Source organism: Spea bombifrons, chromosome 6 (assembly GCF_027358695.1).
Source record: "Spea bombifrons isolate aSpeBom1 chromosome 6, aSpeBom1.2.pri, whole genome shotgun sequence".
In the NCBI taxonomy this organism is placed as follows: Eukaryota; Metazoa; Chordata; class Amphibia; order Anura; family Pelobatidae; genus Spea; species Spea bombifrons.
In genome coordinates this window covers 28,610,341-28,633,479 of record NC_071092.1, presented here as the reverse complement: position 1 = coordinate 28,633,479, position 23,139 = coordinate 28,610,341, and the positions used below count along the sequence as shown (strand labels likewise).

General features: G+C 39.8%; 1 protein-coding gene across 2 annotated transcripts; it reads left to right on the top strand.

Moving 5' to 3' along the window:
• Positions 1-68: 68 nt before the first annotated feature.
• EEIG2 (EEIG family member 2) lies at positions 69-19,924 on the top strand. Of its 2 annotated transcripts, none has more exons than XM_053469417.1 (12): positions 69-236; positions 1,959-2,110; positions 7,151-7,271; positions 7,539-7,568; positions 9,251-9,367; positions 10,937-10,983; positions 13,615-13,718; positions 13,887-13,982; positions 15,339-15,522; positions 15,978-16,105; positions 17,055-17,124; positions 19,519-19,924. In XM_053469417.1, the coding sequence occupies exons 2-12, from the start codon at positions 1,962-1,964 to the stop codon at positions 19,559-19,561; spliced, it is 1,089 nt and encodes a 362-aa protein (XP_053325392.1). In that variant the 5' UTR covers positions 69-236; positions 1,959-1,961; the 3' UTR covers positions 19,562-19,924. The 2 variants fall into 2 exon arrangements, with proteins under 2 accessions (XP_053325392.1, XP_053325393.1); XM_053469418.1 differs by lacking the exon at positions 69-236 and adding an exon at positions 887-991.
• The last annotated feature ends 3,215 nt before the right edge of the window (positions 19,925-23,139 follow it).

The window sequence follows — 23,139 nt, the reverse complement described above, 5'->3', positions numbered from 1 at the left end:
TCACTGTAGCCACTGCCAGGCATTAGCACCATAACCACAAACCTAAACTATCTCCTCCCCGCGACACACAGACAGGTACGGAAGCCCGGAGCTGACAGAAAGGATAGCGAAATCCGGGCGGGACTGAACTGGAAAGGGGCAGGCATGTATTGAGGAGCGAGAGACGTTACTGGGATTGTTTAATCGCCAATAAAACAGTAGGCGCTGTTACATGACTGTCCATTCGCAGCTTTCTGGTAAGTGACCATTTTTTGAATTGTCATTTTCACACTGTTATGTTTTCTTTGAGTGACAGCTCTCTCACTCTCTCACTCTCTCACCTCTTTGATTTACAGAATGTGCTGCTTTAAGAAGTACATAAGATCTTGACTAGATTACATTTTGTAACATACATGCGCAGGGCGATGGTCCTCAGTCTACTATCAGTTTATGGTAACATGTGCACTGTGTTGATCAGTAAAGTTTGATGAACACGGTGCTTCTACACACTAGTATTATATTTACGTTATTGATAATATAAGCATTTCCTTAAAGGGCCAGTAAGAGTGTCTATAGACAGCTGATCGGCGCTCTCCTCTATAGACTGGCTTATTATGTCAATAATGGGACGTATTTGATAAAGAAGTAATCGGCATCCTACACAGCAACATAAATTGCTCTTCTATATATTCATAGCATCGATTTATTTCTAGGCGTTTAATGACGCCCGGGCAATGAGTAGTTAATGGGCTGGGTGACGTCACGCACGGAGAATTCGGTACTTTTTGCTAGACGGGTTCCCCGGTGATCGCGGCGCCCGGCAGACACCAGCATCTCACCTGCCGTACTGTTTACGAATTCTGTAGCCAATGGGTATCTCTGTTAGGAGGAAATGACGTTACCCGGATGTGTTGGTGCAAGAAGCCAGCCAGCCAGCCAGCCAGGGGGGTATCCCTGGGGATAAGCAGAGATCCAGCAGGGACGGTGTATATGGGGAGTGACAGATCCCGTGGTGAGTGGCAGCTGGAGGCTGCATTTTAATTGGCTGCGGACTATGTGAGATGGGTTGCATTTAAATGGGAAATGGAGAGCTGCAGTTCTTGTGCTGAAGCTTCCTTCACCAGGTTTAATGGGGGGATAAACTCACCAACCTCAACTTTATTCAGGACAGCAGAAGAAGGCACTTAAGTGACTGATCTACAACTCCCATTACCTGTGTTGTAGGAGATGATGGGTTATAGTTATTTTGTGTAAGATAGTAGTGATTTTATCTGCCAATCAAGAAAGGATTTCATATTCCAAAAGAGGAGAACTACTCCCGAAGTCAAGGGGTCTTCAGGGTACTGCATCGCCGTCGCACAAAATAAATAAGGGGTGCGCACACTGAACTGCGGCCCCACAAGGAGAAGATTAGGGACCTGGTATCCGCTGTGACCCTACACTTCAGAGCACCTATACACACAAAATATGGTGCCAAGTCGTATCCCGAAGCGCATTATTAAAACGATGCAGATTTAGCTTTGCATGTTGGGGGCTCATTCATTGTGTATAAGAATTTCGGAATGAGATCTGCCGCTAGATCCTAGTGTGGGAAGAATGTTGAAAAACTTTTACCCTTACTGGCGTAGCTATATTTTCTGATATATATATAATGTGTGTGTATGTATGTATATGTGTATATGTATATATATATATATATATGTGTATATGTATATATATATATATTTTTATATATATATATTTATATATATATATATATATTGCACACATTGATTCTTTCTTCTTTGGGTACAGGTTATTTTAATTGATTTTGGTACAGACTGCTGGGATGTTGTGGGTGTTTTCCTCTGTTTATTATACTCTATGCTGAGGCTATTCCCTTTAATATTCCTACTAGATCTGATAGTATCTGTTATCTTTGTCGCCTGTACACTCGGCTCTCGGTACTTACGCTTCCCTTCTTGCCTCCCTGACTCCAGTTTATGGCGTTCATCATGATGAAGAAAAAGAAGTTTAAGTTCCGGGTGGATTTCGAGTTGGATGAGCTGTCGTCTATCCCGTTTGTTAATGGAATACTGTTCTGTAAGATCCGCTTACTGGATGGCGGTAGTTTCAGTGCAGAATCGTCACGGTATGTGCTTGGTTTTTTTTTTGTATTTAAATAATTTGTTGTAAAATCTTTTTTTTTTTTTTTTTTTTATTATTCGTTTATTAACGCCACCCCTTTCTATGTTATTTCAACACCGCCAGTGCTAGAAGAGGGACCAATTCATAGCAGGCATTCAAATGGTTAAAACATTGAGTATCCGTCAATTTCTTTTCTGAATGCTTCCAACAAATTAGAAGAGATACCAGCGTTACACTTAATAACTGTACAATAATAAATTATTTATAATAATTTAACATTTACAGTTAAATGAACATTTATGGTCTTTTATTAATATTTAAAATATTCTCACAGATATGGTGCTGTATACATAAACATAGGTTAGGGCTGACAAAAAAACTTGTTTTTACTTAATTTTGCTTTAATAATCTTCATTTATCTGCAGACCTGGAGGCTGCCATTATTGTCAGTCATGTGATCATTTGGGTGATTTTGAATGTTGAAACACAACTGAGCTGCTGCTTCGTGGCAATGTTAAGGTAGTCCATCCCCCCATAGACTTTAATTAGCCGGTGTCCAGCGGGGTCATTAAGACTGAGCCGCTTTACTGTTTACCAAGGAGTGTTTGTCTGGTAGATTAGGCACCGGTGTTATGCTGCTAGTGTAAAGTTGATGGTGTACCTGTAGGCAAGACACAAGGTTTGATCCATTTATTGCACCGGCCAAATTGCCTGATGTTTGCATTTGCTGGACCAATGGCTAATGTGCAGCTGCCTGGAATCATTATATCGTATCATGATATATTACGCTGGTGGGAGTTCCCCTTTAATATATGGCGTTTTTAGGAACACTTGTCAAGAACGGTAGTAAGTACTTCTATTGCCACCTGCTGATGGTCCTGTCGTGTCAGGATGTGTCCATGGGGATCGGCTTTTCCTGTCTGTCCCTTTAACTGTTTAATGACATATAGATATACTAGAAATTAAAATCCGTAAAGGGCGAGATAAAATGTTACCTTCTAAATGATTAATTACAGTTTGGGTTTTGATTTTTAGTTTTTTTGCCTCTACAAAGTGTCCCATTGGAGCGACGCCATGAGCGTGTTGCGGTTAAATACCCGATCTCTGCTTTGTGTCATCGCCTGGCCCTTGTTACCGCATCCCGTCCGTGTCTGTGGTCTTCCCATGGCTCTGCGATCGCTTATGTATTGATATTAGCCTTCTGAATGTGATAAGAGGTTTGTTAGTTATGGATTTTCTCATTTCCTGACCTGCTACATGCCAGATATTGTGAAATGTATTCTTTGGCTCAGAACTGGAATCTCTTGTCTGACTGCTTACTGTCCTCTCTGAAGATGGGGGTTTTGGGTTGAAATTCTTTTTGTAAATATTTGTCTTTTTAGATACGGAAACATTGAGTCCTTCTCGCCTAGAGCCAAATTACTTTGTCATCTCTTTTTAAGCATTGGTGGGAAAATCACGTTCTCTCAGCCATCGTACAGAGACAGGCTCTTCACCCACCCCGTTCCACCGCGTGACACATTAGCCTGTCCAGGGGCCCAGCGTGCTGATGGGCCCAATCCGGCTACTAGAGCCAAATGCAGCGGGTGCCCATGCATGCCTTCACTCCGTGCCTGTGGAATTATTAAGTGTCCAGGGAACATAGGCCTTCTCCATTACACATAATAGTGCAATTTCAATCTATTTTTATTTATTTATTTCTTCAAAGAAGATTTTAAAAGAATAGTCTTAGTCTCCAAAATGGTATTTGTGCGTGTTGGAGTCCAGGTGCGTTTTATTGCATACAAGTTGGTGCGTACATTCTTCTTCTTATTATTATTATTATTGTTATTATTATCTTTTATTTATATAGTACCATCAATTTACACAACGCTTAATACAATACATATATTCAAGGAGTATGACAAGATGAGAATTGGCAGACTAAGACAAACCGATACATTAGGTGGAGAGAGCCCTGCGCGCAAGCTTACAATCTTGAGTGTTCTTCAGTTATTGGCGTTAGTAAATGAGACCGTTTCATTTAGCTCCTCCCCTGACTGCCTCTACTGAAACCTGGATGTGTTCATATGTACACTTCTTGCAGATGCTCAGTAGCGCTCACTTCATTGGGCATAGCAGCAGCCAATCGGCTCCCAATGAGTAGAATGGGAGTTCTTCTGCGCATGTGCATGCTGCCAAACGCTCTTTGCTTTCGGTAGAGGCAGCTGGCGGAGGAGTTAAATGAAATCTACATTTCTAAAAGCTAAAGAATGCCTGCATGCATACAGTAAAGTGCACTGGAGTTTATTGGAAATGGACTCCAGTAGGCATTTAACATAAAAAGTAAGGTTGGAGTGCCAATTCACTGTTTTCTAATTCATTCATGAACCCATGCCGTAGGTAAATGTGTGCCTGAATTACTCTATGAGGGACATGCACGATGGGTAGTTGGCATGGATGGACGTGTTACATTCTACTTACTGGCTTGTTGTAAAAGAGGGTATGGTTTGACAGAGTGGTAAAAAAAACATCAAAATTCCATTTTATAGGAAGGTTGGCAGCTGCTAAAATAGCCATGAAATGAAATTTGTAGGCAAATAAGTCAACATGTTTTTACTTTACGGAGAGGGTGGAAGATTAATAGAACAACCTCCCATCAGAAGTGGTAGAGGCTAATACATTGAAGGAATGGTCCATGGGAAGGTCTTCTGACTATCAAAGACTGATTAAGGTTTGATTCTCTACATCAGTAAAGATGGACAGGCTATGTGGACTGTATGGTTCTTATCTGCCATCAGATTCTGTGTTACTCCGGAAGTCACTTTTGCATAAAAGTTCTGCAAAAGCAAATCCCTGAAATGGGTTAATGTACTTTTAAAACAAAACGGCCCCCAAAAACAAAAACATTTCATAATAATTTCTCTTTTAATAATAAAATTATGCTTTTATTTATTTTTTCTTTTTAAGGACAAATGTAATCTGGGAACAAAAAGGAAAAGAGTCCATGTTACTAAAAAATGCGGATGGCTGTCTGTCTGCTTGGAACGCTGGCTAATGGGTAGCAGATTTCCAGCAGTCCTACATTTAATTATGGTTAGCGCCGTATTGTCTGTGTGACGCTTGGAGAAATAGTTATGGGCTTCCAGCAGAATTTTTCAGGCAGTGCTTACTTTTCTTTCTTGGTGGTTGTGTAGATTTGCAAGGGGGAAGGGGTGTTGAAAAAACAAGGAATCATACCCTCTTGGGGTAGTTTGGGGCAAAGTGCAGAGCTGGAGGGTGCTAGCAGTTAATAATGATGCCCCACAGCCACTGCCTTGCTGACAAGCTAGCGTGCCCATGGCATGGATGGTTTGTGGCAACTTTCAGCCCTTAACCCAACGCATTCTCTTGTTGCAGCTGGAAGCATAACAACAATACATGTACCCAATGACCCCCCTTTAATGTATGAGTAAAGGCTAAGGGGGCTCCTCTTTAGGTTAATCGGCTGTCCTCCTCATTCTAATACTTACAGAATTAGAAAAAAATGTAACCCTCCTGTAACTTATGATGAAATGTGTTGCAAAACTTGGAATTTGTAATTGTGTGGGGGTTTTGAACTTTGATAAATACGGTAGAATGTTGTTTTTTAATATGTAACGATCAACCTTGAATTTTCTTGTATTGCACAATACAGCTGAGTCTTTGTAAATAGAGACCAATGCTGCTCGAGGAATGCTTAGAATCATTGCTTGAAAGTATGTTTTTTTTTTCTGTTTTTTTTTTCTTTTCTTTTTCATAAGCCTTGAATTTAAAGGAGTAGTCATGTTGGACTTTTTGGCAGGAGTCAGGGATGCATCTTGTTAGTAGTAGAGGACTAAATAGAGAGAAAAAGCATAGTGTTGATGGAAAAAGAAGGCAGGCTTCATTTTTAGAAAAAAAGGCAGTGCGTCAGTTAGCTTTATTGTTTTTCACCAGCTCCTCTTCTTCCCAAATAACAAAGAAAGTTGTTCCAGGAAAAGGCCAAATGATTCTGTAATTCCTGTACTGGCCGAGGAGGGTTTGGCATATTCAGCTTTTACATCTAGTCATGGTGCCTCCTATTCTACATCCCAGAGGGAAGAGGCTTTTTGGTTTCAGACTGACTGCTTTATCTTGTGTTCACATTGTTCTAAGGAATGATTTATTGTGGGGATACCAGGGAATTATTGACCCCCATATTCCAGGTATAGCAAACACAGCAGCGCGGCGTATACGCTTCCGTTAAATGTTCTTTAGGTTGTCTTGTAGGACCGGTCTCTGATGTATTTAATTATAGTTTGGCAGCTGTCCACGTGCATCACATGAGAGGTAATTGGACAGCGGTCATGAAGCTTTGTTTTTTTCTGTTGGGGAAGTTATGAGTCAAAGTAACAGGATGTGCTCGGGGGCTTCGTAAGAGAAAATGTTTTGTATTGATTGGTTACTAAGCTACGTCTACTGATCACAACCACAAATGAAGCTATTAGTGTAAATACTTTAGGGAAGTGACCCAAAGCGCGTGATGAATCTAGTAAGAGGTTCCAGCCTTTAGCACTTTTTCATATATTTTTTAGGAAAGTTGACGTTTTGATGAGACTTCTAACAACCAAAGCCCGCTACACGTTCTGTCTCTACATGCGTGATACTTGTCTGTGTAACCTCTGCCCAGTGCTGCCCAATGATAATAACAGAATAGCCCCTTTTCACTATTGTCTATTAATTGTATGTTTCAGCACTTTTATCCCAAACTGGGCTAGAACGCTCCCTGGCTGGCTTGGGTTAGCATGGGCACCCTGGCCTTGTGAACTTGTTGAGGTTTATGTGCTGCCAAATAATGTGACAAGTTATGAGATTGCATATTAACTTGAGGTCACAAGTAGACCTGCTGGACCTGCTGGTTCCATGTAGGAGATGGCTTCAGAAACGGTGAGGCCTGTAATGGTTAGCGTTAATAGGGCTCCATTATGGTGGAGTGTTAATCTTGCTCTAAAAGAAGATATTTATTTCCATGAAGGTCGTGCTTTATTTATCTTTCCCTTTCTCACACTTTTTTCTTCCTGTACAGGGAAGTTGTCCAAGCCAATTGTGTACACTGGAAGAAGACATTCTCCTTCATGTGCAAAATGAGCGCTAGTGCAGCCTCCGGTGTCCTTGACCCGTGTGTTTGCAGGGTGTCTGTGCGCAAGGTAAGCACCTGGTAGAGATTTTAGATTGCCTTGTTTACAATTATGTGCATCAACGGTAGTGCTACCATTGGGGCGTAATTACCAAAAAAAAAGCTTGGGGGAAAGAGAGGACACCAAATGTAACAGAGGATTGGATATAAGGTGACTCTCGGCTATCATTAAAGTGAATCTGATGTCTCCCGTGTCTCTTCAGTGAATATGCCTATTAGTTCATAAAACCCATTACCTCTTCACAAAGTGAGACCGATTTTCTATTTTTTCTTTTAGGAATTAAAAGGAGGGAAAGCATATGCAAAGGTAAATATATATTATGTACATTTTTTTCCCATCAACTTCAAAAATCTTCAAAAAAAAAAGTGTGGGCCACACAACCTACGTCTGTCAAGCTTATGTTAATACGGTTCCCTAGTTGTTGCATAAATGTGAACAAAGTTCCCTCTGAAAGCATCAGTAACATTAGGTGACTGGGGTGAGGGGAACGCATTTGGGGTTATTCCAGATTAAGGTGTCTGAAATGTATTCCTATCACCATAGCAACCAATAAACCATTGTACCAAAGTTGCTTCTTGTTGGGAATGACGATTCAGTCGTTGATAACAAGCTGTAGCGTGCGTGCTTGAATGTCTTTGGGGTGAACATACAATGATGTGCTACCCCTAGGATGCAAAATACATGCCTGTTCATCACACCATTTTCACCATGCATTTTACCTGCACATGAAGGTGATTAGCATGTAAGCACTCATTACAACCAGCCATAAAAACATATTGTACAAAATATATTTTGATCTAAATTAAGCTGACAGTGAGTGCAAAAAAAAATTGCGCTCTGTCCGTGTCATGTTTGGGAATGAATGCAAATTTCCGTTAGTGGTTGAATGAACGGGATGTGCATTCTGCATCCAACTCGTTCTACCGTATATCTTATTAGATAATACAGCCTGTGGATTTACATGATAATTCTTCCATATCAGAAATCTCTTTGTAAACATTTGGGGTATTTACTTGAGGGCACCAAGCAACCCTGAGTGAGAGAATGAAGAAACCTCACCTTGACTGCCTTTTCAGCTGTAGCTCTAGAAAATACATTCAAGTGTCCAGGACTGAATAGAGGTTGGTATACAAATATATACCAACCTTACGTAAAGCCTGACCCTGACTTGTTTATGCTCACTATCTGAGGGGCCAAATCGACATGGTATAAATTCTACTGCAAAGAGTGGGTTCTGTATCATTCAGATTACCTGACATTTGCAACAATACACAGTATGTACTCACAACCAAACATTTATTTTAACCTAAAGGGCAGTATAATGCCAGTTAAATTGGCTCCAGGATGTAAGGGCAAAATGCCATTAAAATGTAGGGCGCGGCGCTGGTTATCAATCAATTCTATTCAACCGTGTATTTTTCTTAAGCGTCTTGCCATTAATTTAGCTTTAAAAAGTCGCTACTGATCTCTTCTGTTTGAAAACAATGCGATGACATGAGGTTACTCTCTTATTCAAGCCAGTCTTTAGAGATATCCAGCAGACTGAATATAACCCAGTTTTATGTGTTAACACTTTCCATGCCGTGCCGTGTACCACATGCCACTCATTACATCATTTTCTTCCGTGATATGACAGACTATTCCTTTAAACACGTTTTATGATCCTACTGTCAATTTCTATCCCTGTAAAACTGTTCACCAAGGTTATACAACACTAAGTATTACATATAGCCCGGAATCAGGTCTGTTCAATTTAAGCTGTTTAATCCCGTATTTTTCTGTCTAGTTGTACCCTGTAAGCCACTTAATTTAAGTCCATCCAGAATGTCACAGAATGCACAGAGAATCTGACGAGATCATGTTTTTCTGAGTTACTTTTAAAGGGGAACTATTCCCAGCTTCTTACATAATTAAATAAATCGATAAAAGCTAGGTATAGATTGTGTCTTTTGTTCTTAGGTGTAATTCGGCTTTCTTTATGTTTGCAGCTGGGCTTTGCAGATTTGAACCTTTCGGAGTTTGCTGGCTCTGGTAACACAATCAGACGTTGCCTTCTTGAGGGTTACGACACCAAGAACACACGGCAAGATAACTCCATCCTAAAGGTGAGCAGACTTCATAATAAACTCTTCATTGCTTGGAACAATGGTGGGTAAAGGTCTCATTTTTCTCTCTTGTCAGCCTATGGAACTGTGTTGGTTTCATGCGTTTGTAACTTTTTATGGATGATATAACTATTAAATCACATGAGCTATAACCTCTGTTAGATAAAACTGGGTATTCAGCTAACAGTACTAGGCTTTGCTGTGGGGGGTTGGGGGATGTTTTTTCAAATGACATCATCATGGCTAAAGCTATGATTCAAATGTTGGTTGTATGCCAGCAGCGTACCCAGAAGACGGAGGAAGTCTCTGTGCCCCTTAAGAGATTTGCAGATACAGTGTAAAAAAACCCAAGTCTCATACCTCATCACCTTGCTGTTTTGCAGATCTATCGTGTCACTGATATCTCTGCATATATCTATGCAAACATGTTTTTTAAATGGTCGCTATACATATGGAATTAATTTTAAATTATTGAGGCTTACCTTCTTCCATAACCTACTTGCACATATAAGAAGTTAATTTCCAGTTTACTTATTCCCTTTAATGTGCTTTCTTTCCTTAAACGTGCAGATCCCATGTATCTGGTGAGCCGGGATTCTGTAGACTAATTGCAATGTTTCAGTTCAGTGATTATTCTTTTGCGTTGCGATAGTCCAACCCTAATGAGTTGGAAGAAGAGCTCACTTCTTAAGTATGCCTTATGCGGCACATGCAGGAGAAGATTTCAACCTAATCGTGCCATCAGATGGTTGTAATAATCAGTATGTTTCATTATCCAAGTGAAGGAACCCATTTGCTGTTTGACCCTCATGAGAGGTAGGGGCAACGATGCAAATATGGTTTCATTGACCCTTGGGGGGGAATAAACCATGACTATCCCTTTAATTTGTGGCACTTTAGCACCAGAAACTTCTGCAGCCTCGTATAGCTACAATGAGAAAGACATAACAGCATTACTGGAAGGATAATCACAACCCATTTAGGGAGAGTGCTAGTGAATAATTAAATGTGTTTTCTTCCTTGCTAATGTGTTTATTACTGAGGGATCAGAGCACATTTGCACCAGCTCCTAATGTCTAATTCATTTTATTCCCATTATGGATTTCATGCTTGGCTGAGAATTTTATTCCTAAAGACTCTGAGCGTTTTTATAGATGATCAAAGTTATGTTCCATATCTGGATTTCAGTAGACAATGAATGGTTATTGGGGTTTTATTGACCTGACTTTAGAAGAATTTCTTTCTGTATTTTGCTTCAAATTAAAGTAATGACTGCAAGAAATCTAACCAAAAATGTTTACTCTGTGGTGTCCATCTATTTAGGGGTATCAAATGAGCACTGCAAGTACTGCTTATTAATCATAGTTCTTGGAAATACCCTGAAGAAAACAGATTTTAAACATACTAGGTTGGTACCCTGTTGCTCTGTGACATTTCAGGAATTGTTGGAGCTCCAAGCAGTTTATCTGTCCAGGAGATGCTGGCTGATGTGTAGAGCTTCTGTATACATGCATTATATGGCAGATGTCTCTTACTTTCTGTATACCTTTTTGTTTTTGTTCCCGGAAGGTTGGGATCAGCATGCAGCTCATGTCTGGGGACCCCTGCTTTAAAACGTGAGTCTAAATGTGTTAGCGCTGATACTATGGCCTTAATGGGTTGTTACTGGTATAATGAAATCACAGTAAAGTGTTTGGAAATGTGTGTTTTTCTTTTGTGGTAATTTTACTTGGCACAGTCCTAATTGAAATATGGAGCTTTGGATCAGGACCCCCACACACACATCTTCCTTAGAGGTGTGCTGTGTAACTGTGGTACTCCTGCTAAAACCTGGGCATTTTTATTTTGGGCACCATAAATAAAAACACAAAGCGCATAATCCATGTATGTACAGGTTGTCAGGAGCAATTGGCATATGTAGGATGTTGTTCTTTTCTTCTTGTTCCATTTCTCTGGTTCTATGCCTTTTTGCCAATTATTTACTACAGTGCTGTGAAAAACTACTTGCCCCCCCCCGCCCAATATAGTTTTGTTTATTTGTCACACCTAAATGTTTCAGATCATCAAACTAAATTTTTTATGAAACAAAGATAACCCGAGTAAACAATTTTTAAATGATGATTTCATGTATGGCCCTATGTGGAAAAGTATTCCCCCTTCCTGATTTCTCTTATTTTTGCATATTTGACACTTTATATTGTTTTGAAATCATGAAACTAACTTTAATATTAGACAAAAATAGACATAGTAATTATAATATGCAGTTGTTAAATGATTGTTTCATTTATGGAAGGGAAAAAAGCAATCCAACCATACCTGGCTCTGTGTGAAAGTTATTTCCCCCTTAGTTACTAAATCAACCTATGAACCAAATTTGATTGATAAATACAAAAGACAGATAACAACCATCTGTTCCTTAGCAGGTCTATAAAGTAGGTGAATACAACCTCATATGAACAACACATGATATATTTCACCGTGTCATGATTTATTCAACAAAAATAAAGCCAAAATGAAGAAGCTATGTGTGAAAAATGTAAACCTTATGATTCAATAGCTTGTAGAACCACCTTTAGCAGCAATAACAAGAAGTAATCATTTCTGTATGTCAGTCTGTGACTTTGTTGTGGATGAATTTCGGCCAACTCTTCTTTACAACGTTGCTTCAATTCATTTAGGTTTTGGGGCATTTGTTTATGCTCAGCGCTCTTAAAGTCTTGTTACAGCATTTCAATCGGGTCTGGATCTTGACTGGGCAATTGCAACACCTTGATTCTTTTCTTTTTCAGCCATTCTGTTGTAGATTTGCGGGTGTGCTCGGGATCATTGTCCTGTTACATGACCCAATTTCGGCCAAGCTTTAGCCGTTGGAAAGATGGGCTCACATTTGACTCTAGAATACTTTGGTATACAGATGAGTTTATGGTTGAATCAATGACTGCAAGGTTCCCTGGTCCTGTGGCTGGAAAACAAGCCCAAATCATCACCCCTCCACCACTGAGCTTGGTAGTTGGTATGAGATGTTTGTGCTGATATGCTGCATTTGGTTTCCGCCAAACGTAGCGCTGTTCATTATGGCCAAACATCTCCATTTTGGTCTAATCCGTCCAAAGGACATTGTTCCAGAGGTCTTGTGGTTTATTCAGATACAATTTTTTCAAACCTAAGCCGCGCTGCCATATTCTTTTTAGAGAGAAGAGATTTTCTCCTGCAAACAAACCATTTTTGTTGAGTCCTTTTCTAACTGTACTTTCATGAACTTTAACATTTAAGATTCTAACTGAGGCCTGTAGAGTCTGAGATGGAACTCTTGTGTTTTATCACTGTAGAATGATGGACTTTCAATTGTTTTCAATATGGCCCTTTAAGCTTTCACAGCAAAAATTGCTTCTCTAAAATTATTGCTGATGTCTTTCCTCCTTGAATGCTCCAGATCAGCAAACTGCTAAAACTTCGGCTTTTATAGAGTTTGTCACACTTGCTAATGATTAATAAAGGGAATTTGATTAGTAGCACCTGTCTGCTACTTAGCATCTTAATTCATATGGAAGCAGTAAGGGTGTTTTTAGTTTTTACCCACACATGGCTTCTCCATTTAGCTTTATTTTTGTTGATTAAATCATGACGGTGTAATATTTCATGTGTTGTTCATCTGAGGTTGTATTTACCTAATTTTAGACCTGCTAAGGAACAGATTATTGTTCTTATGTCCTGATATGTAAAACCATAGAATTTATTTTTTTCACGTATATATGCATGTGTGTACGTATGTATGTTCGTGTATGTATGTATGTATATATATATATATATATATATATATATATATATATATATTACACATATATAATCATGAACGGGTGGTAGATGAGTGGAACAAGTTTCCAGCAGAAGTGGTAGAGGCTAATATGCAGATGTGCATGGGATAGGCACATGAATTGATTAAGGTTTGAGTCTCTACATTAGGAAAATTGGACAGTAATTTTAATAATAAAATAATGCTGTATCTAGAATGGTTATTTTGTTCAGTTAGATTGCATTGAAAGAATTTCCTAACTTAATTCCCGCACTGAGAGGCTTTCTGGCGAATTCATGACTGCTTGTAACCCTTTGATGTCATGTGCAACCCTTTGGCTTCCTCTTACCCAGCTGTCTGGCATTGAAAGAGTAAAATAGAAAGCCATTTCCTCCGTACTGTATGACATTATGTGATATACTGCTTTTGTTTTATATTGCTATGGTTTCTTTAGGCCGCCTTCTACAGGCACCTCAATTGCAACCCCCGGGGACACAGACTCCTTGCAGGAAGACCGAAAAGGCAGAGAAACCAAGAAACTACATCTGGGAGTTGCAGGTACATCATATATGGCTTACTGTGACCAAAGGTCAGTGTTAGTATTGAGTGAGAATAGTGATGTCCTGTACTGTGTCTGCATGTCTAGTTTACACGCATTAACTCTGTCTGATTGCCTTGAACATGGCTTTGTATGTTCATGCATTAATATGAAATGAATGTTTTTAGACCTGTCGTCCAAGAGTGCCTCAGTCCCTGATGAGCTAGGAGCATGTAGACATTCTCGAACATCAAGCTATGCCAGCCAGCAATCCAAAGCTTCAGGTAAGCACAGGCGGAGATCCACTGAAAAGGACAATATGGAAAATTGGAGCTATATTGGTGGCAACATTCACTGAAGAGACTGTATTATTTTCTACATTTTTCAGCTCATTAGACTTAAACTGACCTGTTTGGGTCAGCTATGAGGACTGTTAGGGAATTCAGAATCTGAACTCCACAAAGTCTTACAAAACCCAGTGAATGTGGGAAGTAGACAGTGGAGCACATTCAGATTTGTGGTATCCAGTTGGACTTACGAGTTTTTTCTTTCCCTTTTCCTTAATCCTTATTTTGTTCCATAAATGCTTAAGAATGGAGAAAACATAGTCTTCAGCATAGTCATATAAAGACAATAGGACCCTGGAGAGGGTCTTTTGTCCATTTAGAAATATTTCTAGTGACCAAAACGCCATTTAACCACGTATACTTGATTGCCCCTAAAATTTTTTTTTTGAGCTGTAGTTGTACCTTCAAATGGACACTCCAGCCATCATTGATACTTTAATGCATATGATAATTGCATGGTCACTTTACATTTCCATGGAGTTCCTTATGCAAATGTATGAAGGGAATTCTATGGAATCTCTCACATGCATTTGCCCCTTTCCCCCCACTGTTTTGCATGCAAGAGGTGTATTTGGCCAAACACATCTCCCTACATGCGATCTACTTACCGCCAGTCAACTCCAGCGCTGGTCTGGTGAACACTGCGGACGTGGGCCTATTCAGACCATCCCTACGCATCTGTTGAAAGTGCTCCCAGTGGGTGTGCTTTCCTGCCTCTGATTGGCTGCTTTAATGGCAACAAGTGTCTGGCCATGGAGGAGGTCACGTGAGTTTGTCCCCCCCCCAGGGACATTAAACTTTCCCCTTTGAATGAATGTTTTTAGACTGATCCATCATACATAAAACACTTTTGGCTCCTACTAATAATATTGTTGTGAAATTGATGTTGCTGAACATTGTTTATGTAAAATTATACTTCCTGCTTGATTTTATTATCCTATTATTTCAGTTTTAGAAAAGCATCCATGGCAAATTAAATTTAGCCTGCCTTCCTCTGGTTGTGTTCTGTATGAGGTGCCCTGCTTTACATATGAGTTTGACTAGCATGCAGACGGCAGAATAAACGTGTCTTTGTGGGAAATGTAGATCTGTAGCCCAACCACAAAGCTAAAAGTATAGGTAGGAACCAGGTTATTCCGACAGGCTTCTGAAAGGTCTAGCGTCCATATAATATAATTACGTTTATATGAATAAAATATTCTCAATGCACTTTTTACAGTCTGTTTTACCAAATTGGTTATTAATTCCGATCGATATCCTAAACAAAATATAATCTTATTTTTTTTAATGCAGGGTACAGCACCAGCCATTCGAGATCTTCCAGCCTGTCTGAGCTGAGCCACCGGAGGAACACATCCGAGGGTAGCGCGTCCACAGGGATCGGCAGCATCCCGGAGCCAAACGACGAAGACACTAATAAAGTCCCTTCGTTCAGCACAGAAATTGCAGAAGGATCATCTTCTGAAAAGCTGAACAGGTGGGGACAAGCGGGGATTGTGACAGCGGGGCAGATCTGTCTCTTTTCACAACGCCCACGGTGAATTGTGTTGTCCACTAAATAAACTACATGAAGGTGGGAGGAAGAGAAAATAAAGGATTGGCTAGGTGTGTCACATTCCGATGCACTTCTCGGCTTTCAAGAGGTGATCTTTTAAACAAAATAAAATAATTTTCAAAGTACAAACTATCGGCCATTTTAATACATTTAGTTACACTTCCCACCATTATTATTCATCTGCTAAGACGCTGATGTTTTATTTCATTGATGTGCTTTGTTTGTAGTGTGAGTACAAGCTATCCTCTGAGTTTTTGGTTTTGAACCCGAGGTTGTTTTTAGTTGAAGGGATTATTGTAGAATGATTGTCTACAACAGAAGACAGTCTCTACAAGAACAGTTCTGTTTGTAACCTGTACAATGTATCCCTGCTACAGGCTTCCAGTAAAACAGGACTCTGTAGAGTCGCAATTAAAACGAGTAGATGCCACCAGAGTTGACGCAGATGACGTTGTTGAAAAGATCCTTCAAAGTCAAGATTTCTCTTTGGATTCAAGTGCTGAAGGTAAGTTTTATAAATGCGCCTACAACCAACCCCCCCCCCCCCGAGATATAAATAAAAATATCAGTGAACACATAGTTTATTTTCGTTTTGCAGTTTCTTTAGTCCATTTCCTTTGTGTCCCAAAACTGTTTGAACTTGAGGGACATTCAATCAATTTTGACGTGCCTCCTCTTCAGGTTCTACTAAATAGGGCCATATTTACAGCATATTTGTAGCACTGAAAGGATTTCTTTCAGCAATAAAGCAAAAGATAAAAACCCATAGAAGAAGGTCCTCTGTGTTGTGTTTGTGGAAAACCGATTAATGCCGACCTTTTAAAAAGTACAGTTGTTAATAGAACTATTAAGGCTGAAGCCCCAAGCTCATTACTGAGGCATGCGAGTCTGCAGATATTAGTGACACTGTTTATTTGGCCAGCAGAAGAAAAAAAATGCATTCTCGTAACATTTCCGGACCTCCCCGGTCTCTTCTTTAGATGGGGCTTAGTACAGTGATATATATTTTTACAAACATGCTGCTCATAGAATATACAGGTTTGTATTTTTACATCCTCTTAGGACGTAGAATCTCTGTTGTTATCTTCTACTTACTCTTTGTTGTATGGTTCCAAAACATATTCACAGGGGACATGAAATTCTAATTTAAATAATATTTAAGTTTGACAAACAAGACCTCAAACCTACTAGAAAACCGAAGTCTGGGAGACAAAAGGATGAGGGCTTCAGCTTTGGGTGAAGGCTTCATGTATTTGACATCTTCCTTGATTGAATGCATCCATGTCTTTATTACTCATGCATGCTATTTCAGTTTTTACTTTAGCTAATCTATAATTTGTTTATGTATAATGTTAAACTCAACACTTTGATTTTTATTATTACTATTATTATTATTTAACTGTATTAAAAACCTTTTCCTGGCTCATGGTAATCCTGTGATTGGCTTCTTGCAGAGGAAGGTCTGAGGCTTTTTGTCGGCCCTGGAGGGAGCACAGCCCTTGGAAGTCATCACCTGCCACACAGGTATATTTGTGTCTGTATATAACGTTTGTACAGAAGGAAGAACTTCTATTTTTGAATAGCAGATACTAGGGAATGTCGGCAAGTTAAAGATAAATTAAGATTGTCCCACGCATTTTGTTCATGTCTGGGGGAGACTGTGGAATGTTTGCGTTTAATTTGAATCAATAACAGCGAAGTGGAAGGTCCATACATCAACAGATACCCTACATACCAAATTAGTATACAGAATGCAGCGTTCACACACTTACTGTGAGTATCTTTCGCTTTCTTAAAGAGGAAAGCTATAAATAATGTAAATTCACAAAAACCTGGTTTTATGTTACTTTGTTCCAATTGATTTTTATCTGCAGGCCCGGAAGCTGCCATTGTTATCAGTCTTGTGTTGGGCTTTACCTTCTCAAACACCACACTCAGCCAATTCTTAATGCCAATGCTGATAAAGTCTGTTACTCCGTAGACTTCCATTAGTTAGAGTGTCCAACCGGGTGATTAAGACCCAGTGCCATTGTGGCATTTATTGTTTACCACTGGAAATATGATATGGAGTTGGGTTGTTCCTTTAGTAGATTGGGACATTCAGTTGGTTTCCATGGTGATTGCTCTACGTTGGGCATAGCTCATTATTGATAGAATGTAAACACCTCTTTAAAAAGATGGATGCGCTTTTTTCGAACTGGGTTTTCCCACCTAGAGGCCCACGGGCTGTGATCGTCACTCAGCATTCTTTCATACGCCTCATCCTGACTGAAAACGTCATTGGTTCTGTTTAATTACGCCAGAGATTGAGGAATCTGCTGCCTGCAGCTAATTCAGTGATTTACTGCCCTGCCCTAGCCGGTTAGCTTGTAATATACAGACACTGAAATCTAATACCCCTGTGTGTGTGTGTGTATAAAGTGTGTCATTTTGCTGGTTATTCTTTCCTGCTATCTTTATTTGTGTATATACTCGTTCAGCATACAATATGGCTCCCATGGGCTAACTGGCAGTATATATCTTTGGGGGGACATTAATAAAGTGTCCAAAACACCCTTGGGGAAATAAACGCCCAGCTTGCATGAATGTGCAGTATACAGACTTGCCCAATATGTTATCCCAGGAAACTCTGTACAGAAAGGATCCAGTTGTGGTAAAAGTACTTGTAGAATAATTGCTACACGTTAATTTAAATATCCCTGGGGACTGTATGCCCGGTCATGAATAAAAGAATGAATAGTGTGCCTGTTGGAACTCAAAGTATCTTTGCTTGTTTTAATGTTGCCTGTTTATACCATCAGCCTATGAGAACTGCAGGTCACTTGTACGTCGTGTACCTGTAGACTTGTGCAAATAGACCAGAAATGATCTGGACACATTTTTTTGGGGTTTTTTTGGTCCATTTTCAGACAATGAATTTAGTTTCCTGCCCTTTTGGTTTGTTTGAAATTAGGAGGGCTTTTCCCATCCAGAAATGAAATTTGTTGTTGCTCACCCTCATGCTCTCTCTCAATGTCTCCCTTCTCTGCCAGATGCTTTCATGCCCCAGTCTCCTTTTCTGCAGTTTCTCTACTTCTCTTGCCTTTTCTTTGTCTTCTGCCTTCTTTCATCATCCACTTCTCCCTGGGATCGGCTCCATTAACCGTGACTCCCGCAGCGCTTCTGCAAAAGTGCAGAGCCTCCACGCACGCCTTCTCTCCTGGTTGGAGTTACTAGGAGAAGCTGTCCCTGTAGGAGGGCCGTGGCTCAGCCCTTTTGTAGGGGTACTCCGAGAGGCCAGAATAATGCAGACATTTTTTTTCTCTGTGAATCCATCTGTGTTATTCTGGCCTCTCGGAGTACCTCCACAAAAGGGCTGAGCCACGGCCCCCCTACAGGGACAGCCTCTCCCCAGTTCCTCCAATCAGGGGAGAGGGTGTGGGTGGAGCCTTCGCCCTTTTGCAGAAGCACTCCGGGAGGCCTGGTTAACGGAGCTGATACCGGGGAGAAGCGAACAAAGAAAGAAAACAGAAGAAAGGGAAGAGGCAAAAGAAGAAGCAGAGCCGCGGAAAAGGAGACTGGGAGGTGGAAGAGGACGTAGATAGTAACTAACGCAAAATGTCATTAAAATTTATACTAATCCGAATGCACAAAGTCTGTTCCTGTATGTATGTATCACTACACCGCAAAACTAACAGGTAACCTGTGCCAGGTTTGGCCATGCAGCCACAAGGTATCTTTATATAAAAGATATATTTTTTCATGGCAGAAATGCAGGACATATTGTCCATATAGTCCTTACCCTATACATGCTACAGCATGCCTGTGTATTTAACGTATTTACTTTAATGGTGTATACAGTATTACATTAAGGAACCAATATACCTTTTATTATATTTATTTGTGCTTTGTTTCATTTTCTTTCCCATTCCACATTAGGGTTGGAGCAGGAGCATATGAACAAGTAGTTATAAAACGCTAAGAAAATCTGCCTTCCAAGGAAAACCGCCCCATCGGTGGACATGTCGTTCTCCTATCCAGCCGGGAAATTTTAACGTGCTGTAGAATGTTCTGTTGGAACAGAATTGCAGGGGTTAACGGGACGGAACAATCCAAGATACTGCCTTAATTGGTTCAATTTTTAATCCCTTCTTGGAACGGAAGAGTTAACCCTTGGCCTGCCAGAGTAAAATAATGGCAATGCAATGGTTACTGTAGTGGCTGGAAAAATATGGACATTGTTTTGGATACCTATGCTTTAAAATCTCAAATATTGTTAAAACAGGTAAGGTCGTAGAACATTGGTGTGCCACTGTTGCTAGTCGTTAATAAATACTATGTACAGTCATTAGTATCTCCATATTGGTACAGTCATTTCCTCCTGAATCAGCTTTCTGGGGGTGTCTAAAAGTACTGTCAACCACTGTTTTGGGAGGAAGAAATTAATGATATATTAGCAGAATAAGGAGTATGGGTGGGCGTAAAACAGGACTTTATTTTAAGCGGTTTGATTAATCATAATCACATGAAGAATACCGATTTAGAATAAAACCTTACTATATAGTATTTTATATATACAATTCCAAATTATAATGACAATCTTATCACTTTAATGCAATATGTTAAAAACATGGCTTGTTTGGATTTGTTATTTAATGGAACTGCCTTTAGACCTGATATTATTGATGTCGGCTTGTTGCTTGGAGCAAGGATTGCCATGCTATCTTATGAAGCAGGATGAGGAGGAGGACGACGCTAGCTGTGCTCTTGTGAGATCAGTTTCCCGACGACTGTTCTAAAGTAGAGGACCTGTTTGAATCTGCCTCATTTATCATCATCAGACAGGTCAGAGACCGGTCCTCCTATACAGGGGAGGTTATGGCAATGCATACTACAAAGCTTCTAGTAAAGAAAAATGTATATCTTACGGGATATAATAGACATTTGGCATTTCTGAAGCTGGTAGAGTAATATGTCAAGCAAAAGCGACTGAGGGATGCAAGTCGCCCGACAGCTTCACTCTTTGGGCAATAGCATGGGCAGAAATAGTATTAAAATAAAACATATCAGAAAGTCACTCAATGGTACAAGCTAGCTTAGTGATGGATAATATACCCAGGTTCACCGGAGTAGAGCCCCCGGATTCTGGGACCTTGGTTAAGTGGCACTTGGTGAGGACCGCCCAAGATGTTTTGGTAGGTTGTTGTTGCCTGGAAATGCCTAGCAATTCTTAAAACACATATCATCTTCCAGACAATCAATACCATATCTTCATTGTATTCATGTTTAGTCTTGATTCAGACTAAGAACATTATCAAAGTCCTGAATATTGGGGTGCAAGTAATTATCCCACAAATGGTTAAATAATTGTTGTAGAGGTTACCATCCCTCCAAAAGGAAGTAATTTTCATGATTTTTTACATGGCCTTTTTATTTTGGATTAGCAAAGTAATTGGTGTAGATAAAAAAAAAAAAAAAAAATGGCGCCGGCTTCTGAATAATGCCATGTCTGTATCACCTTAGAGCGGATAAAGCAAGTATCATAATTCTAGTCGTCTACGTTTCAATCTACGAATATAGTTGGCATTTCAGATATATCACACACTACATAGAATACTTGTTTTCCGTGTTTGTGCATCATTGTTTCAATGATAACATGTATGTGCAGTGGTTGCATATGCCATTTTCTGTACGTTTACAATGAAAATATATTCTGGAAATAATTTTGGTTGGGTATATAAATTACACAAAAATGAGATTCTTTTAAATGGAAACTTAAAACAATTATTTTGTATATGCCTTGTATTTTCTTTCTGTACAGTGAGGTATAAAGTTGGAACAAAATGTTTAGAAGATATTACATTATATGGGGGGGAAGTACATATTTTGAGAAGTTAAAAATAAACATTTCATTTATGGTGCAATTTAGACGATGGTATGTAAAGTGATATTTTTTATACAGTTTTATTTTTGTGTCTTATTACTTATTTATTCTGTAATTGAATTGTATAATGGCCATAAAGCTAGTGTATTTGACTTTGCAAGTCTACTGTAATGCTGATTCTTTTGTTGTACACATTAGTAGAGATGCAGTTTATTGCTACACCACATAGTAATGGCTTTTCTGTATTGTTCCACCTGTTGGTATATCCACAAAACATGTACTTAAATTGGCTAAAAACAAACAAACAAAAAAACCTTCACAAAACAGAGACCGTTGGCCCCACTTAATGTATAGTGAGTGTTGGAATAGAAAATTGTAGAAGGGGAACAGAAGACAATAGAATAATTCACTTATTTAACTAACTAAGGTTATTTCCAAAGCAGCCAACACCTAGCTAATTAAAGTTCATGGTGCTTATCTAACCACGTCATGTTTTGAGAGAGTTGGTGTTTTAGCTCGGTGGCTTCTCTGTACACCATGAAGACCCAACTCCACTGAGGTTCTGCTGCAGGAAGAGCTGGACCTCATTAAATCAATGAGATTTCTCCAAAATCCGCTCAACTGTAGAATTATGCATTATCCGTGGCCAGCTCAGCCCATCTCTCTAAAGAAACTTGCCATTGTTGGCCCCTAATGATTAGTGAAGTTGGTTAAAACAATGCTCCTTACCCCCTGGAGTTAGCAGGTGGCTGCCCCTAAAGATTTATTATCTAGAACAAAATGTAAGCCTCAGAACTACATATGGTATGTTTTTTTTTTGGAAACATTTCACATTCTGATGTTGCCAGGCATTGCGTTGAGAAGCCATTTGGATTTAGCCATATTTTGTTCCAATCAGGAGTTTTTCACGCAGCAATAACATGTAGTATGTTGGCCATTTTACCCAGCTGTCAACTAAAGCAATCCTATAGCTTCCATATTTGTAATACTTGGTGATGGTTTTCATTATGTGTCAGAGTACTTTGGTCCTTGAGTTCCAATAATTTCTTCTTTGTAAAAGAAAATAAATGTCTTCCTTTGTAATACTTTTAAAGGCTTACATATAGTGTGTTTTCATAATCAGTTGAAATAGTTTAAGAATATATAATATACATAATTATATAACCTTAAGCAACTTGGTACACTTTTTGAGGTTAGGACCACTGAGTTTAGTAATTACGTGTTGAGTAGGTCTGGATATACGGTATTCTCTTTGGGGTTTATTCGCTAAAGGGAGAATTGTGTATCGCTTTCTCTTCACTATACATTAGGTTCATCCAGCCCCAATGAGCCTCTGCTGCAGGAAAAATGTATCTGCTCCCGGATAATGTAGAGTTAGATCAGTGAAATGTCCTTGTTGTCTCTCCTTGCACATTGGATTATGTACCGTATTGGCCCGAATATAGGCCGCACTTTTTTCCCCCACTTTAAGTCTTTAAAGTGGGGGTGCGGCCTATATTCGGGGTCTAGCGCCCGACGCCCAGGACATGCAGTCCCGGGCGCCGGGCAGGCAGCGGGGTTAGGATACAGATCCCCCGCAGCGGTGCAGGGGACCTGTATCCTACTGTCTGATACGCTCAGACAGCCTCCCCTGCCGGCACTTTCCACGGGGGGGGAGTACCGGCACGGGAGGTTGT

Excerpts from the sequence above, each read along its gene's own strand:
- EEIG2 (XM_053469417.1), top strand. The coding sequence starts at position 1,962 with ATGGCGTTCATCATGATGAAGAAAAAGAAGTTTAAGTTCCGGGTGGAT. Across the intron at positions 7,569-9,250 it reads GAGGGAAAGCATATGCAAAG|CTGGGCTTTGCAGATTTGAA; the intron begins GTAAATATATAT and ends TTATGTTTGCAG. Across the intron at positions 10,984-13,614 it reads GGGGACCCCTGCTTTAAAAC|GCCGCCTTCTACAGGCACCT; the intron begins GTGAGTCTAAAT and ends TGGTTTCTTTAG.